The sequence below is a fragment of the Monodelphis domestica genome, chromosome 1 (genome assembly GCF_027887165.1).
Source record: "Monodelphis domestica isolate mMonDom1 chromosome 1, mMonDom1.pri, whole genome shotgun sequence".
Classification (NCBI taxonomy): Eukaryota; Metazoa; Chordata; class Mammalia; order Didelphimorphia; family Didelphidae; genus Monodelphis; species Monodelphis domestica.
Genome location: NC_077227.1, coordinates 434,714,169 through 434,732,803, shown reverse-complemented (window position 1 = coordinate 434,732,803; position 18,635 = coordinate 434,714,169). Strand labels below are relative to the sequence as shown.

Below are 18,635 nucleotides of genomic sequence, written 5' to 3'. Positions count from 1 at the left end.
ATTCCAAAGCTTTCAAGCAAAAGAAAAAATCTTACAAGAAGCCAGAAAAAGACAATTTAGATATAAAGGAATGCCAATCAGGGTCACACAAGACCTTGCAAGTTCCACTCTGAATGACCATAAGGCATGGAACATGATTTTCAGAAAGGCAAGAGAGCTGGGCCTTCAACCAAGAATCAGCTACCCATCAAAACTGACTATATACTTCCAAGGGAAAGTATGGGCATTCAACAAAATAGAAGATTTCCAAGTTTTTGCAAAGAAAAGACCAGAGTTCTGTGGAAAGTTTGATAACGAAAAACAAAGAGCATGGAATACCTGAAAAGGTAAATATGAAGGAAAGGGAAAAGGAGAAAAATGTTATCTTTTTCTTTTACTCAAACTCTCTATAAGGACTACATTTATATCAATCTATGTATATTAACATGTGGGGAAAATGTAATGTGTAAATAGGGGAAAAAGAAAGACCAAATAGAATAATCTTTCTCACACAAAGATTCACACGGGAAGGGGAGGGGAAGAAAACTCCTATAAGAAGGAGAGGAAGAGAGTTTTTATTTAAACCTTACTCTCAGGGAAATCAACTCTGAGAGGGAAGAACATCCAGATCCATTGGGATCTTGAATTCTATCTTACCCAACAAGGGAAGAGAGAAGGGAAAACCAAGGGGGGGAGGTGGGAGGGAACAGAAAAAAGGAGGGAAGAAGAGGGGGGGAGGGAACAAAAAGGGAGAGACTAGAAAGGGGAACATATCAAGGGAGGGGACAAGGGAGACTGATTTAAAGTAAATCACTGGACTAAAAGGTAGAGCTGAAGAAGAAAGGTTAGAATTAGGGAAGGATATCAAAATTCCAGGGAGTCCACAAGTGACAGTCATAACTTTGAATGTGAATGGCATGAACTCACCCATAAAACGTAGACGAATAGAAGAATGGATTAGAATCCAAAACCCTACCATATGTTGTCTTCAAGAAACACACATGAGGCGGGTAGACACCCACAAGGTCAGAATTAAAGGATGGAGTAAGACCTTCTGGGCCTCAACTGACAGAAAGAAGGCAGGAGTGGCAATCATGATATCTGATAAAGCCAAAGCAAAAATAGACTTGATCAAAAGGGATAGGGGAGGTAATTATATTTTGTTAAAAGGGACTTTAGATAATGAGGAAATATCACTAATCAACATGTATGCACCAAATAATATAGCACCCAAATTTCTAATGGAGAAACTAGGAGAATTGAAGGAAGAAATAGACAGTAAAACCATATTAGTGAGAGACTTGAACCAACCATTATCAAATTTAGATAAATCAAATCAAAAAATAAATAAGAAAAAGGTAAAAGAAGTGAATGAAATCTTAGAAAAATCAGAATTAATAGGCATATGGAGAAAAATACATAGGGATAAAAAGGAATACACCTTCTTCTCAGCACCACATGGCACATTCACAAAGATTGACCATACATTAGGTCACAGAAACATGGCACACAAATACAGAAAAGCAGAAATAATAAATGCAGCCTTTTCAGACCACAAGGCAATAAAAATAATGATCAGTAATGGTACATGGAAAACCAAATCAAAAACTAATTGGAAACTAAACAATATGATACTCCAAAATCGTTTAGTTAGAGAAGAAATCATAGAAACAATTAATAATTTCATCAAGGAAAATGACAATGGAGACACATCCTTTCAAACCTTTTGGGATGCAGCCAAAGCGGTAATCAAAGGTAAATTCATATCCCTGAGTGCATATATTAACAAACAAGGGAGAGCAGAGATCAATTAATTGGAAATGCAAATAAAAAAACTCGAAGGACTTCCGGGTAATCATGGCTGCAATCTAGACGCCGCACGCTTCCTCTCCCCAGCACCGAACGAAATAGATTACATCAAAGGAGCATAAAATCACCTTTGGAGGAACAGAAGGACTCCCCAGTACCCCACAGAGGCAAAGGTACGTGGGGCTTGAACATTTCTACACTAAAATAAGAAGGAAAAGCTTGCACAGAAAAGTGAACTGAGCCGCCCTTCCCCCACCCCACCTCCCCCACTAAACCAGAGTGAGCTACCTGAGCGCTCACCGGGACAGCGAGTGAGTGGGGAGCGTCTCTGTCTGGGGGGGCACTCCAGGGTCCTTGGGATCTGGGGACTGCCAGGAAAAAACGTCTCAGGGCGCTTTCACTGGAGAATCCAGCGGACCTGGACTTGGGGCGGGCTGCGCTGAACAACGCGCGCTGATTATCTGGGCGGAGCTGAATACCTGGGCTCGGAGGCTGGGAAGAACTAGTCTGAAGCAACCTAAATTCACAGAAAAACCGCTCTTATAACCCAGATCCCAGACCAAAAAGGAAAGGGAAATAAAACCACCAAAGGGATGGCTCACATGGCCCAAAATCAAGCCTCCAGGAAGAAAGGGAAAAAAGTGACTATTGAAAACTTTTATGGTGGAAGTACCCAAGGAAAAGAGGAGAATGAGGAGGAAATCCAAAAAAATTCAGAACACGCCTCCCAAAATGGAAACTATCAACAAGCTCTGGAAGATCTCAGACTGGAACTTATCCAAAAGATGGAAACCTTTTGGAAAGAAAAATGGGAGAAAGAGATCAGCTGTCTGACAGATAAGACTGCTCAATTGGAAAAAGAACTCGAAGCATCCAATAGAAGGGCAGACAAGGCTGAAAAGCAAATCCAGTCCCTAATGACCAGAATTAAGCACCTCGAAGAAAGTGAGATGATAAAACAGCAAGAATCAATAAAGCAAACCCAAATAATTAATGAATTGGAAGAAAACATAAAATATCTCACTGAGAAGGTCACGGACCTGGAGAACAGAGGAAAACGAGAAAATCTCCGTATCATCGGTCTCCCAGAAAAACCAGAGGTAAACAACAAATTGGATATTATTCTAGAGGAGATTATAAAAGAAAATTGCCCCCACGTTCTGGAGCAAGGGGGCAAAATAGAAATAGAAAGGATTCATAGAACACCTTCTATACTAAATCCCCAAAAGACAACGCCTAGGAATGTAATTGCCAAATTCAAGAGCTTCCAAGTAAAGGAGAAAATCCTACAAGAAGCCAAGAAGAAGAGCTTCAGATATAAGGGGGCTCCCATAAGGATCACACACGACTTAGCGGCTAATACACTAAGAGACCACAAAGCATGGAACACGATATTTAGAAAGGCAAGAGAGCTGGGTCTCCAACCAAGAATCAACTACCCAGCAAAACTGACTATATACTTCCAGGGGAAAGTATGGGCATTCAACAAAATAGAAGATTTCCAAGCATTTGCTAAGAAAAGACCAGAGCTCTGTGGAAAGTTCGATATCCAAGCACAGAAAGCAAGAGAAACATGAAAAGGTAAATATGAAAGAAAGGGAAAAGGAGATAAATCTTATCTTTCTCTTTAAGTCAAACTCTCTTCTATAAGGACTACATTTACATCTAATTATATATATTAATATGTGGGGAAAATGTTTTGTGTAACTCTCATAAATTGTATCATCATAAGAGTAGTTAGAAGAAACATGCATAGGGAAAGATTGGGGAATTAAGAAGATTTGGGGAAAGTTGGGGCAAAAAAAGGAAAAGGGAGGGGGGAACCGTGATAATACTAAGATTAACTTCAAGAAATAGGGGGGGAATCAATAGAATAAACTTTCCCATATAAAGATACACATGGGAAGGGGAGGGGAAGAACTCTCATATGAGAAGGAGAGGAAGAGAGCGTGAAGTGGAATTACTTAAACCTTACTCTCAGTGAAATCAAATCTGAGAGGGAAGAACATCTAGATCCAGTGGGATCCTGAATTCTATCTTATCCATTAGGGCAAGAAAGAAAGGAAAATTAAGGAGGGGGAAGGGGGAGGGAGTACAAAAAGGGAGGGAAGGAGAGGGGGGAGGGGAAGGGAGCATAAAAAGGGAGGGGCTAGAAAGGGAAGCATCTCAAGGGAGGGGACTAGGGGGACTGACCTAAAGTAAATCACTGGTTCAAAAGGAGAAAGGTAAAGAAGAAAGGTCAGAACTAGGGGAAGACATCAAAGTGCCAGCGAATCCACAAATAACAATCATAACTTTGAACGTGAATGGGATGAACTCACCCATAAAACGCAGACAAATAGCAGATTGGATTAGAACCCAAAACCCTACCATATGTTGTCTTCAAGAAACACATATGAGACGGGTTGACACTCACAAGGTTAGAATTAAAGGTTGGAGTAAGACCTTTTGGGCCTCAACCGATAGAAAGAAGGCAGGAGTTGCAATCATGATATCTGACAAAGCCAAAGTACAAATAGACCTGATCAAAAGGGACAGGGAAGGTAAATATATTCTGCTAAAAGGAAGTATAGACAATGAGGAAATATCACTAATCAACATGTATGCACCAAATGGTATAGCATCCAAATTTTTAATAGAGAAACTAGGAGAATTGAAGGAGGAATTAGACAGTAAAACCATATTAGTGGGAGACTTGAACCAACCACTATCAAATTTAGATAAATCAAATCAAAAAATAAATAAGAAAGAGGTAAAAGAGGTGAATGAAATCTTAGAAAAATTAGAATTAATAGACATATGGAGAAAAATAAATAGGGACAAAAAAGAATACACCTTCTTTTCAGCACCACATGGCACATTCACAAAAATAGATCATACACTAGGTCATAGAAACATGGCACTTAAATGCAGAAAAGCAGAAATATTAACTGCAGCCTTTTCAGATCACAAGGCAATTAAAATATTGATCGGCAAGGGTACATGGAGACCCAAATCAAAAATTAATTGGAAATTAAATAACATGATACTCCAAAATAGGATAGTTAGAGAAGAAATCATAGAAACAATTAATAATTTCGTTGAAGAAAATGACAACGGCGAAACATCCTTTCAAACCTTATGGGATGCAGCCAAGGCAGTACTTAGAGGAAAATTCATATCCCTGAGTGCATATATTAACAAATTAGGGAGGACAGAGACCAAGGAATTGGAAATGCAAATAAAAAAACTTGAGAATGAACAAATTAAAAACCCCCAGAAGAAAACCATACTAGAGATCCTAAAAATTAAGGGAGAAATTAATAAAATAGAAAGTGACAGAACTATTGAGCTAATAAACAAGACTAGAAGCTGGTACTTTGAAAAAACAGACAAAATAGACAAAGTACTGGTTAATTTAATTAAAAAAAGGAAAGAAGAAAGGCAAATTAATAGCATCAAGGATGAAAAGGGGGATCTCACCTCAAATGAAGAGGAAATTAAGGCAATCATTAAAAACTACTTTGCCCAACTATATGGCAATAAATATACCAACCTAGGTGATATGGATGAATATTTACAAAAATATAAATTGCCTAGACTAACAGAAGAAGAAATAGTTTTCTTAAATAATCCGATATCAGAAATTGAAATCCATCAAGCCATCAAAGAACTGCCTAAGAAAAAATCCCCAGGGCCTGATGGATTCACCAGTGAATTCTATCAAACATTCAGAGAACAGTTAACCCCAATATTATACAAACTATTTGACATAATAAGCAAAGAGGGAGTCCTACCAAACTCCTTTTATGACACAAGCATGGTACTAATTCCAAAGCCAGGCAGGCCAAAAACAGAGAAAGAAAACTATAGGCCAATCTCCCTAATGAATATAGATGCAAAAATCTTAAATAGGATACTAGCAAAAAGACTCCAGCAAGTGATTAGAAGGGTCATCCACCATGATCAAGTAGGATTCATACCAGGGATGCAGGGCTGTTTCAACATTAGGAAAACTATCCACATAATTGACCACATCAACAAGCAAACCAACAAGAATCACATGATTATCTCAATAGATGCAGAAAAAGCCTTTGATAAAATACAACACCCATTTCTACTAAAAACACTAGAAAGCATAGGAATAGAAGGGTCATTCCTAAAAATAATAAACAGTATATATCTAAAACCATCAGCTAATATCATCTGCAATGGGGATAAACTAAATCCATTCCCATTAAGATCAGGAGTGAAACAAGGATGCCCATTATCACCTCTATTATTTGACATTGTATTAGAAACACTAGCAGTAGCAATTAGAGAAGAAAAAGAAATTGAAGGCATCAAAATAGGCAAGGAGGAGACCAAATTATCACTCTTTGCAGATGACATGATGGTCTACTTAAAGAATCCTAGAGACTCAACCAAAAAGCTAATTGAAATAATCAACAACTTTAGCAAAGTTGCAGGATACAAAATAAACCCACATAAGTCATCAGCATTTCTATATAATTCCAACACAGCTCAGCAGCAAGAACTAGAAAGAGAAATCCCATTCAAAATTACCCAAGACAAAATAAAATACTTAGGAATCTATCTCCCGAGACAAACACAGGATCTATATGAACACAACTACAAAACACTTTCCACACAACTAAAACTAGACTTGAACAATTGGAAGAACATTAACTGCTCATGGGTAGGACGAGCCAATATAATAAAAATGACCATCCTACCCAAACTCATCTATCTATTTAGTGCCATACCCATGGAACTTCCAAAAATTTTTTTTTACTGATTTAGAAAAAAACATAACAAAGTTCATTTGGAAGAACAAAAGATCAAGGATATCCAGGGAATTAATGAAAAAAAATACAAAGGAAGGGGGTCTTGCAGTCCCAGATCTCAGACTATATTATAAAGCAGCGGTCATCAAAACAATTTGGTACTGGCTAAGAGACAGAAAGGAGGATCAGTGGAATAGACTGGGGGCAAGCAACCTCAGCAAGACAGTATATGACAAACCCAAAGATCCCAGCTTTTGGGACAAAAATCCACTATTTCATAAAAACTGTTGGGAAAATTGGAGGACAGTGTGGGAAAGATTAGGCTTAGATCAACACCTCACACCCTACACCAAGATAAATTCAAAATGGATGAATGACTTGAACATAAAGAAGGAAACTATAAGAAAATTAGGCGAACACAGAATAGTATACATGTCAGACCTTTGGGAAGGGAAATACTTCAAAACCAAGCAAGAATTAGAAAGAATTACAAAATGCAAAATAAATAATCTGGATTACATCAAATTAAAAAGTTTTTGTACAAACAAAACCAATGTAACCAAAATCAGAAGGGTAGCAACAAATTGGGAAACAATCTTCATAAAAACCTCTGACAAGGGTTTAATTACTAAAATTTATAAAGAACTAAATCAATTGTACAAAAAATCAAGCCATTCTCCAATTGACAAATGGGCAAGGGACATGAACAGGCAATTCTCAGCCAAAGAAATCAAAACTATTAATAAGCACATGAAAAAGTGCTCTACATCTCTTATAATCAGAGAGATGCAAATCAAAACAACTCTGAGGTATCATCTCACACCTAGCAGATTGGCTAACATGACAGCTATGCAAAGTAATGAATGCTGGAGGGGATGTGGCAAAGTGGGGACATTAATTCATTGCTGGTGGAGTTGTGAATTGATCCAACCATTCTGGAGGGCAATTTGGAACTATGTCCAAAGGGCGATAAAAGACTGTCTGCCCTTTGATCCAGTCATAGCACTGCTGGGCTTGTACCCCAAAGAGATAATGGACAAAAAGACTTGTACAAAAATATTCATAGCTGCACTCTTTGTGGTGGCCAAAAATTGGAAAATGAGGGGATGCCCCTCAATTGGGGAATGGCTGAACAAATTGTGGTATATGTTGGTGATGGAATACTATTGTGCTAAAAGGAATAATAAAGTGGAGAAGTTCCATGGAGACTGGAACAACCTCCAGGAAGTAATGCAGAGCGAGAGGAGCAGAACCAGGAAAACATTGTACACAGAGACTGATACATTGTGGTACAATCGAAGGTGATGGACTTCTCCATTAGTATCAATGCAATCCCTGAACAATCTGCAGGGATCTAAAAAAAATACTACCCACAAGCAGAGGATAAACTGTGGGAGTAAAAACACCGCTGAAAAGCAACTGCTTGACTACAGGGTTGGAGGAGATAAGACTGAGGAGAGACTCTAAATGAACACTATAATGCAAACTCCAACAACAGGGAAATGGGTTCGAGTCAAGAACACATGTGATAACCAGTGGAATCATGCGTCGGCTATGGGAGAGGGAAAGGCGGGGGGGGGGGGGGGGGGGGAGGAAAAGAAAACGATCTTTGTCTCCAGTGAATAATGTATGAAAACGACCAAATAAAATAATATTAAAATTAAAAAAAAAAAACTTTTTCTCAAATAAAGATAGAACTAAAAGAGAAAAAAAAAAACTCGAAAGCAATCAAATTAAAAACCCCCAGCAGAAAACCAAACTAGAAATCCTAAAAATTAAGGGAGAAATTAATATGGCGGTATAATATCCCTGAACAATCTGCAGGGATATAGGAGAAAAAACACTATTCATAAGCAGAGGACAAACTGTGGGAGTAGAAACACCGAGGAAAAGCAACTGCCTGACTACAGCGGTTGAGGGGACATGACAGAGGAGAGACTCTAAACGAACATTCTAATGCAAATACTAACAACATGGCAATGGGTTCAAATCAAGAACACATGTGATACCCAGTGGAATCACGCGTCGGCTATGGGGGGTTGGGGGGGGGAGGAAAAGAAAATGATCCTTGTCCTTAATGAATAATGCTTGGAAATGATCAAATAAAATATTATAAAATTTAAAAAAAAGAAAAAAGAAAGAAAATACTCCACTTATACAAAAGAATTGTAAAAAAATTCTAATTCTACCACCAATGACTTAAGAGAAGAGAAAGATCATTTTTATTTTAAGTAATCTGTATGTTAACACTTGCCCTAAAACATTATGCTTTAAATCTCTGATAAAGTGCTCCCAATAATTTGTCATCTTGTATCAAAAGAAAAAACAATAAAAATTGCATAGGGTTTAAATATGAGTGGTTAAAAATATATATATATGGATTTTTATTTTTTTTTAATAAAAAAATTACCTCTTCTTTAGGTAATGGCCTGAATTTGGTCTGGTATCGACTTAGTTCCACATTTAAACGGTATATCATCATTTTCAAGTCATCATTTTCATCCACCAACTCCTGAGCTTGTTGTCTTAGAGAAAGAAATTCAGCCATATCAACTATTAAAAAAAAGACATTAAACAAAATATAGAATGGCATGGGAAACAGGTTCAAATCAGTTTAAAGTGTTCAAAATATTAAATTATATTCTATTCTTCATGTAAAATAGAGCTAAAAGATGCAACAAGATATCTGAATATATGACAAGTTACAAAATATTTTGACAAATTTTTCTTTTAAAAAAGCTATATTCCAATGAAAATTAAAAGATTATATATTTTATATGTGTATACATATATATGTATATAAATTCTCTGGCTCTACTTTTTATAAGTACAGTGACATTTATTAAATGCAGTATTTAAAGCAAGGGGAAAATTTTACATGGGGTTTTAAATTCAGGGGAAAAGAAACTAATATAGTTTTAAATCAAGAAAAATTGTTTTGATCCTCACTACTTTGTTACTCAATGCAATTAATATTAATCTTTTTGAACCAAAACCAATACTTATCTAAAATTTTAAAAGGCATTAACTAGTTTGTAGAACATTAGTAGGCATAGTTGGCAAACTACTCAACTTCTACTTAAAGGACATTTGAAAATGGTCTGAAAAGCACTAGCTTCATTTTTCAACTTTACAATGGCTTTTCCATTTTTATCTAAAATAAATGTTTTTGAATACAAACCAAAGAAAATATACCAGTCTCTTTGAGTCTTCATTTCTTTGATATAAGTTCTGTGCAAATTAAGTATCTTCTCTCCTAAATCATTGACTCCTAGACATTTCAGGATATATTTTTGTAAGATTTATTCTAATAATTATTCATTTCTTTATTTCCCTTGGCTAAATATATAAGTATTATTACTAAATATTGTATCAATACTCCTATAATTGTTTGAGAAGCTCTAAAATTGTTTGGAATTTAAAGAACTTAATAATGGATTATGTAACACTAAAGTCTTTAAAAGAAAACTCAGTTCAAATACTGGATAGTTTTTTTTTTTTAATTTAAACCCTTACCTTCTGTCTTGGAGCTAATACTGTGTATTGGCTCCAAGGCAGAAGAGTGGTAAGGTCTAGGCAATGGGGGTTAAGTGACTTGCCCAGGGTCACACAGCTAGGAAATGTCTGAGGACAAATTTGAACTTAGGACCTCCCATCTCTAGGTCTGGCTCTCAATTCACTGAGCCACCCAGCTGCCCCCAAATACTGGATACTTTTAAGAAGAAAACACAATAGTTTCATCAAGGATAAATTTTTAGATTAAACAGGCACTTTTAAAAAAATGTAAATAGTTACAATATCCTCAATGGAAAACAGAAAATTGGGAAGAAAGTTCTTCATTATATTAGGATTCTTGAGTTTCTGAACTGAATAGCTTAGTCATTAGCCGTATAGACCTAACACTACCCCACTGTTTGAGGCAGGGTCAGGTGGGAGTTGATCCTAATCATGTGATGATCTTCATTCAACAGATATTCATAAAACCCTTCTTAAATAGTACAAAGCACAGTATTTGGCACTGGGCATAAAAACAAAAAGAAACCTGTAAGTTTTTTACATTCTATTTGATCAATTAACAAACATTTAATAAGTGCATATAAGATTACCTATATAAAGGCAATGTGGTAAAAGATGGAATGGTAAATTGAGAAACATCAAGGAAGTTAATTTGGTTGGAATGAAAAATGAATGAAGGGGAATAATATGAAATAGTGAGAGAAAGGCAAGCTGATGTCAGACTGTGGAGGGTTTTAAATGCAAGCCAAGGAATTTCTATTTTAAACCAATAGAAACTAATTTAAACTAATCGCAGTAGAGAACAACATAGATCGATCGATCCTCCCTCCCTCCCTTCCTTCCTTCCTTTTTATTTCTTTCTATTTTTCTATGGTTACATGATTCATGTTCTTTCCCTCCCCTCCTCCCTCCTGTAGCCAACAAGCAATTCCATGGGGTTTTATATATATCAACAATGAAGATTCTTAAGCAAGGAAAAGACCTAGTCAAATGTGTGCTTTGAGACGATTATTTTGGCAGCTGTGAAGACAGTGCATTAGAGGGGAGGAAAAAATGGAAGCAGAAACCAATAAGGATGCTACAGCGGTAATCTGGGCCAGATATGATGAAGATCAACACTGGTGACTATTAGAATGGAGAAGAGACAGAGGAGAGGAATGTTAATTGTGTAGAATTGACAACTGATTAGATAGTGGGAGGAAGAAGGGGAAAATATAGTAAATAATACGAAGTTTGCAAAGTTAGTTGGAAGAATGATGCTACTCTCAACAGAAATAGGAAAATTTGAGAGAGTGAAGATTTTGTAAGAAGATACTGAGTTCTGTTTTGGACATTTCGAGATGCCTCTGGGATTTCTAGGTGTAAAAGTCCATTTAATTCAATCAATCATTCCTTCATTCAATATACAGTATCTTTATTAAGTACATATAATATAGTACATATAATTAAAAACATATTGTAGTTGTCTAGTAGAAATACAAAAATAAAGATGTTAAATGCCACAATTCTGTTAAATTGTCTATTAGCAATGTCTTTTTCATTTTTCAGTAACTATTTAATTTTGTGGCTCTATAGCAAATAGCCTTGTACTAAGTTTTAACAAGAGCTCGGGGTCTTGTTATTAGAGAATTAAAATATCTAAAAATAAAAAACAAGTGAAAAAGTACTAACTTTCAAAGAATTCCAAGAGTCTAAGGTACTTCCATCATTAAAAGCATGAAAATGAACTTAAAAAATAAAATTTAATTAGGTAGTCATATTTTAGCTCTTACAGGGCAAGGATGATCTTATGTTTCTTTTCATCCTTTCAAGGCTGAACATTGTCATTATCCTTAGGAAAAAAAAATTTTGTTGAACTATAGAAGCAACAAAAATATAAGTTTGTCTGTGTGGATAGGATAACTGGGATTTAAGGGGTTTTGGGTCCGTATAAATAACCCTTTGAAAATTTTCATACAGTTTTTCCTTACCTTCCCTTTCAGAACGCTGCTCATTTTCTTTAATATTTTCATTATCTTTTTCCATTTCCTTAAATTTTGAATATAAATCTTTCATTTCCTGTTTAATTTCTTCAAGCTCATGAGCAAGGGTCTCATTCGTAGTGATTAAATAAAAATTTTCTTGTTTTAATTCATCAAAGTTATGTTTACTTAATTCCATCTGTTCTTGATGTTTTCTATTAGATACATCTATACATAGAGAAAAAGTTTAAAATATTAAATAATATTCACTACTACATTTTATGAGAAAGAAGAGAAAAAAGAAAGACAAGTAGAAGTAGTTTTTTGCAACTTCTGTATCTCAATATTATTCTTTCACAATAAAATTTAAAAATTAGCATCATCATTGTAGAATTCAATAAGGTAGGTTAGTAGATTAACAATAGGCTGTTTCCAATCTCCCATCCTATGGTGCATTGGACTCAATTCTGTATAAATTACAAATTCTTCTGCTTGGAATTTAAAGTTGTTTCATAATCTGGCTATTATTCATGCCACCAAAATACCTTTATATTACTACCCTTCATGTAATCTACATTCAAGCCAAATAGGCCTATTTGCTAGTCTTCATATATGACAATCCATCTCCTACTACATCCATGCCTTTACACAGGATAATCCCCTTGCTTACTATATACATTCTCTTCACTTTAACCTGTTGGAATTTATGGCTCCTACCTGAGGTATTCCTTCCTTGCTACTTCTACTTACCATGGCATACCTTCCCTGAGTTCATGCTTTTTTCCACTCACACACATAAATATGTGGGGATATGAGCCAAATTTATAAAATAAGATCCATTTCCTAAATGATAAATAATCAGATGATACGAGCATGCAGTTTTCAGGAGAAAAAATCAAAACTATCAACAGTAAAATTAAAAATGCTCTAAATTACTACTGATTAGAGAAATGCAAATTAAAACAACTATGAGATATCACATCACATCTATCAGATGTGATTACATGACAGAAAATTAAAATAGCAAATGCCAGAAGGGATGTGGAAAAATAGGTACACTAATCCACTGCTGTTAAGAGTTGTGATGTGGCCCAATTATTCTGGAGAACAATTTGGAATTATACCCAAAAGGCCATAAAACTGTGCATAATCTTTGACCCAATAATACCACTATTTAGGCCTATATCCCAAAGAGATCAAAGAGAAAGGAAAAGGACCAATATGTACAAAAATATTTATAGCAACTCTTTTTGTGGTGGCAAAGAATGGCAAATTGAGGGGATGCCTATGAATTAGCAAATGGCTGAACAAGTTGTGGTACATGACTGTGATGGAAAACTATGGTGCTATAAGAAATGATGAGGGGCATAGTTGCAGAAAAATTTGGGAAGGCTTATATAAACTGATGCAAAGTGAAATGAACCAAACCAGGAGAGATTATTATACTCAGAAACAGTAAAATTGTAATGGTGTTCAACTGTGAAAGACTGAGATCTTCTAATCAATCAATACATTGTTTCAAGAAATAAGCTATCTACAATCAAAAAGAGAATTGATGAATTCTAAGTGCAAACTGAAGCATACATTTTCCTCTTATTTTTGTACCTCTTTTCTTTTTTAAAAACAACATAGCTAATATGGAAATAAGATTTGGGTGACTTCACTTAAATAACTAATTTCATATTGTTTGTCCTTTCAATGGATAGAGGAGTAACTAGAAAAGAGAATTAGGAACTCAAAATTTTTTCAAACTAATATTAAAATAAAGTATAATTTTTTTCGAAGCTGAAACAAAAATAAAGGAATGAAGAGTATTAGAGAACAGGATGAAAGGAAATGTACAATTAGCATTTTTAATTGTGAATGTGAATAGGATGAACTCACTCATGAAAGAGAACACAAAAGCAGAATGAATTGAAACTATGTATGTATGTTTGCAAGAAACAAACCTGAAACAAAATGAAAAACATAAGAATTAAAATAAGAGCCTGAAACAGAATCTATTATGATTTCAGTTGATGTAAAAAAAGGAAATGTAGCAATAAGACAAGGCAAACCCCAAAATAGGTCTAATTAGAAAGGAATGAATAGGTAAACTACATTTTTAAAAAAGGTACAATAAATGATGAATTCATAGAATTATTTAATATATATGCACTAAATGGTACAACATCCAAATTTTGAAAGGAAATGTTACATGTACTAAAGGACAAAAGAGACAACAAAATTACATCAGTAAGGGATCTCAAATCACAGCTCTCAGATCCAGATAAATCTAAACATTAAATAAACAAGAAACAAAAAAAAGATATGAATAGAATTTTAGGTATGACAAACCTCAGAAGAATACTAAATGAAAATAGAAAGAAGTATATCTATTCTCAGCTAATCATGACATCTTTATAAAAATGGCATGCCTTACAGGAAAAAAAAACTCACAAACAAATGCAGAAAAGCAAAAATAGTAAATGCAATGAAATAAAAGCAATTATTAGGAGCTATTTCACCCCACTATATAACAATAAAACTGACCACCTAAATGAAATAAATGTTCAAAAATATAAATTGCCTAGATTGACAGAAAATGAAATTGAAAATTTAAATAACCCTATCTTAGAAAAAGAAATTAAATAAGCCACAAATTTACTCTCAAAGCAAAAAATCCCAGGACTAATAGATTTAATGCTACCAAAGATTTAAGGAACAATTAATTCTAATACTTCATAAACTGTTTTTTTTTTAAAGATAAAAAAAGAAGCCCTACCAAATTTCTTCTATGACCCAAATATGGTCTTGATTCCTAAACTAAGGAGAGTCAATAAAGAGAAAGAAAAGTATAAACCAATCTCTCTAATGAATATTGATGCAAAAATTTTAAATAAAATACTAACAAGATTACATCTATTTATCACAAAGATCATAATATAGTATAATCAGGATGAATTTATACCCTGAATATTAACCAGAATTATTTAACATCAGGAAAACTATATGCATAATTAACCAGATTAATAACCAAAAAACAATAAAAATCATATAAATATTTCCATATAGCATTTTTACAAAATATATCAGCCATTTCTGAGATAGAGGAATTCCATTTAAAATAACCATAGGCGGTATAAAATACTCTGGAATCTACCTTTCAAGATAAATAGATTACTTGAGGACAGTTACAAAATTTTTCACACTAATAAAGATCTAAATAATTTTAGAATTTTTTTATTGCTCATGGCTTAGACTTAGCCAATATAATAAAAATGGCAATACTACTTAACTTGGTGTCATACCAATCCAACAACTAAAGAATTATTTGTAATGCTAGAAAAAAAAAATAAAGCACACCTGAAGGAATAAAACATCAAAAATATAAAGGGAATCAGTTGGGGGTAAAAAATAGGAAAGAATAGGGCCAAGTAACACTCAAATGAACCTATTTAAGAAAGTCATAATAAGCAAAACAATTACCTATTGGTAAGAAAATAGGCTAATAAGTGGACAAGATTAGGTGCACAGTTTACAGAAGCAATGAACATAGTAACTTAGTACTTGACAAACACAAAGATCCCACTTATTAGAGAAAGATCTTACTATTCAAGAAAAATTGTTTGGATAACTTGAAAAATATGGCAGGGCAGCAGAAAGACTATGAAACTTAAGTAGGAACTAAAATAATCTTATTCTAAAGAATGAATGAGTCAAAGAACAAATCATTAAAATAATCAATAATTTCACTAAAGAGAATGATAACAAGGAGACAACAAACCAAAATTTGTGGGATGCGGTGAAAGCTATACTTAGGGGGAAATTTATATCTCTAAATTCTTACATTGTAAAATAAAGAGGAGATGCAACCAAAAAATGCAAAAAGAACAAATTAAAAATCCCTAATTAAATGCCAAATTAAAAATCCTAAAAATCAAGAGAGAGAAAGAAAAAAAAGAAAATCACCATACTAGTAAATAATACAAAAAGTTGGTTTTATGAAAAAATAAATAAAATAGATAAACCTTTTGTTAATTTAATTTTTTTAAAAAGAAAGAAAACTAAATTAACTAACATCAAAAATGAAAAAAAAAATCACAACCAATGAAGAAGAAATTAAAGCAATTACTGGGAGTTATTCTGCCCAACTATGTGACAATAAACCTGATAATCTAAGTGAAATAAATGAATATTCAGAAAAATATAAACTGCCCAGATTAACAAAAGAAGAAATCGAATATTTTTAAAAATCCATCCCAGAAAGACATTAAACAAACTATCAACTAATTCCCTAAGAAAAATATTACCATTAATGTTTATAAATCAAGATTTAATTTGGCTGAAATTTTTCCTGAAATTAAATCATAACAAGGTCTCATTTAAAGTGAGATGTGTTCTCCTAGTAGGGGAAATGTGATAAATCAGAACTTAATGCAAAAATAAAATACATGTTCCCTCCTGTTTCTCTGTAAATTAAGAAAACTTTTACCCTTCTAGTTACATATGTTATTCTCTCTTTAACCCAGATCTGATGGGTTTAAAGCCCTCTATCTACTCCCTCTTCTCTTCTGTGGCACTTTTTTTTTACCCATTCTTTTTTTATATCACATAACTGTTCCATTTTACCTTTTCCTGGTCTATTTTATTATATTTTAGCCCATTCCATTATGTTCAACTAAGCCTCAAATCTTCTGCCTTTATATATATGTCCTTTCAAAGTATGTTAAGTAATTATTTTACTCTTGAGGACTACAGATAACACTTTCTCATATAAGAATTAAACAAGTTGACTTTTTTGGATTGCTTATAATTGATTTTTCATATTGCCTTCGTATGTTTCTTAGAACAAATTTTCTATTGAGTTTTTCCTTTTTTTAATTGAGTTTTTACATTTTTTTACCTTGTATAATTAAGCTCAACTTTGCTAAGTATGTTAATCTTGGTTTGTAAATCCAGTTCTTTTGCTCTTTGAAATATTATGGTCCATGTCTTTTGTTTCTTTAATGTTGAAACTAAGTCTTGTGTTATTCTGACTATAGCTCCACAGTATTAAAGAAGTCAAGGAGATTAAGAGAATCTTAGCTAATTAAATATGATAGATATCTGGAAAGAATTGAAATGAGAACAGAATATACCTTCTCAATATTACATGGCACCTTTACAAAAAAAAACTGACCACATTAGGGCATAAAAATATTATAGTTAAGTGAAATATAGAAAAATAGAAATAACAAATCTATCTTTTTCAGATCATAATACAATAAAAATTGTATATGCAAATCATTTTAATTGGCTATTTTATAAAAAGTAAAAACTAATTGAAGGTTAAATAATTTAATCTAAAAAGAATGAGTAATTTAAAGAACAAATCAGAGAAACAATAATTGTTGTAAAGTAAAATGTTTATCTCTAAATATGTCTGTGTGGGATAAGATTCAGTGTGTAATTCTCAGAGTGTAATTCAGTGTAATTCTCAATTTGGCTTGCAACCCCAATTCTCAAGATCCCTTAGTATAAGTATTCTTTAGACTAAAACTGCCTGCCTCCACCTCAATCCCATAAAACTTCTAGTTTTCCTGATCTATTTTCAAAAACCTTGAGAAAAGTTTGTACCCTAGGAAGAAAGCCGACTATAAGATAAACGGAAGGAGGGAAAGTACTGTGAGTTTCAAAAGTATCATTATGGTCCCAGTCTGTGAATCCCATCATAGTCAAGGGAGTTTCTGGTTCATGGGGGTTTTTAGGGGTACTTAATGTTGAAAATCACACACTCAAGATTGTAAACATCACAATCCCCCCTTCTGTAGTTGGACAGAGGGGAGGAGGAGAATCTTGTCAGGATTAGTATAAAAGTCTGATTGGACCTAGAAGAAGGGAGGACATTTTTTCCCCAAGTAAGACACTTGTGTGGGCAAAATCCCTTTTCCTTCCTTCCCCCTGCCCCCACTGTTTGATGTTTTCTCCAAATAAAGCAGCTTTTCTCTGCCAGCATCTTATCAAGTCTCCTGTCAGCTCATTAGAATGATTCTTGGAGTATGAGTCTTCCCAGAATTCCACTCCACACACTTATATTAATGAAATAAAGAAAGAAAAGATCAATTAATTGGAAATGCAATTTAGAAAATTAGAAAATGAACAAATTAAACCCCACAACTAAATACCAAATTAAGAATTCTAAAAATTAAAGGTGAGATCAACAAAACTGATGGTAAGAAAAGCATTAAGTTAATAAATCTAGTTGACTTTATGAAAAAATCAATACAACTGAGAAACCATTGGTTAATATGTTTTAAATGGAGAGAGAGAAAGAGAGAGAGGAGAGAGAGAGAGAAGAAAACCAAATACTAGCATCAAGATGAAAAGGGTGAATATGTGACCAATGAAGATAAAAAAAAAACATTATTAGGAATTACATTGCTCAATTATATAAAACAAATTTAACAATATAAGAGAAATGGAAAAATTTTTTTAAAACTGCCTAGGCTATGAGAGCAGAAAAGGGAATATCTAAGTACTTTAGAAAAAGAAATTGAACAAGTCATAAATGAGCTTCCTAAAAAATCAGGACCAGATTGATATATAAGTATATTCTACCAAACATATAAAGATCAACTAATTC

At 33.8% G+C, this 18,635-nt stretch overlaps 2 protein-coding genes across 9 annotated transcripts in view; one reads left to right on the top strand and one right to left on the bottom strand.

The window, feature by feature from the left end:
• Positions 1-18,635, top strand: part of FAAP24 (FA core complex associated protein 24) — a 141,837-nt gene that overhangs the window by 63,275 nt on the left and 59,927 nt on the right. The gene's annotated exons all lie outside the window — the stretch shown is intronic.
• Positions 1-18,635, bottom strand: part of CEP89 (centrosomal protein 89) — a 189,012-nt gene that overhangs the window by 127,129 nt on the left and 43,248 nt on the right. For all 4 annotated transcript variants that reach the window (XM_007474766.3, XM_056812204.1, XM_001367361.5 and 1 more), the window contains 2 exons: positions 12,041-12,259; positions 8,965-9,107 (listed from right to left, as the gene is read on the bottom strand). In XM_007474766.3, the coding sequence (XP_007474828.1) occupies positions 8,965-9,107; positions 12,041-12,259 (362 nt within the window). The remainder of the gene's footprint in view (positions 1-8,964; positions 9,108-12,040; positions 12,260-18,635) is intronic.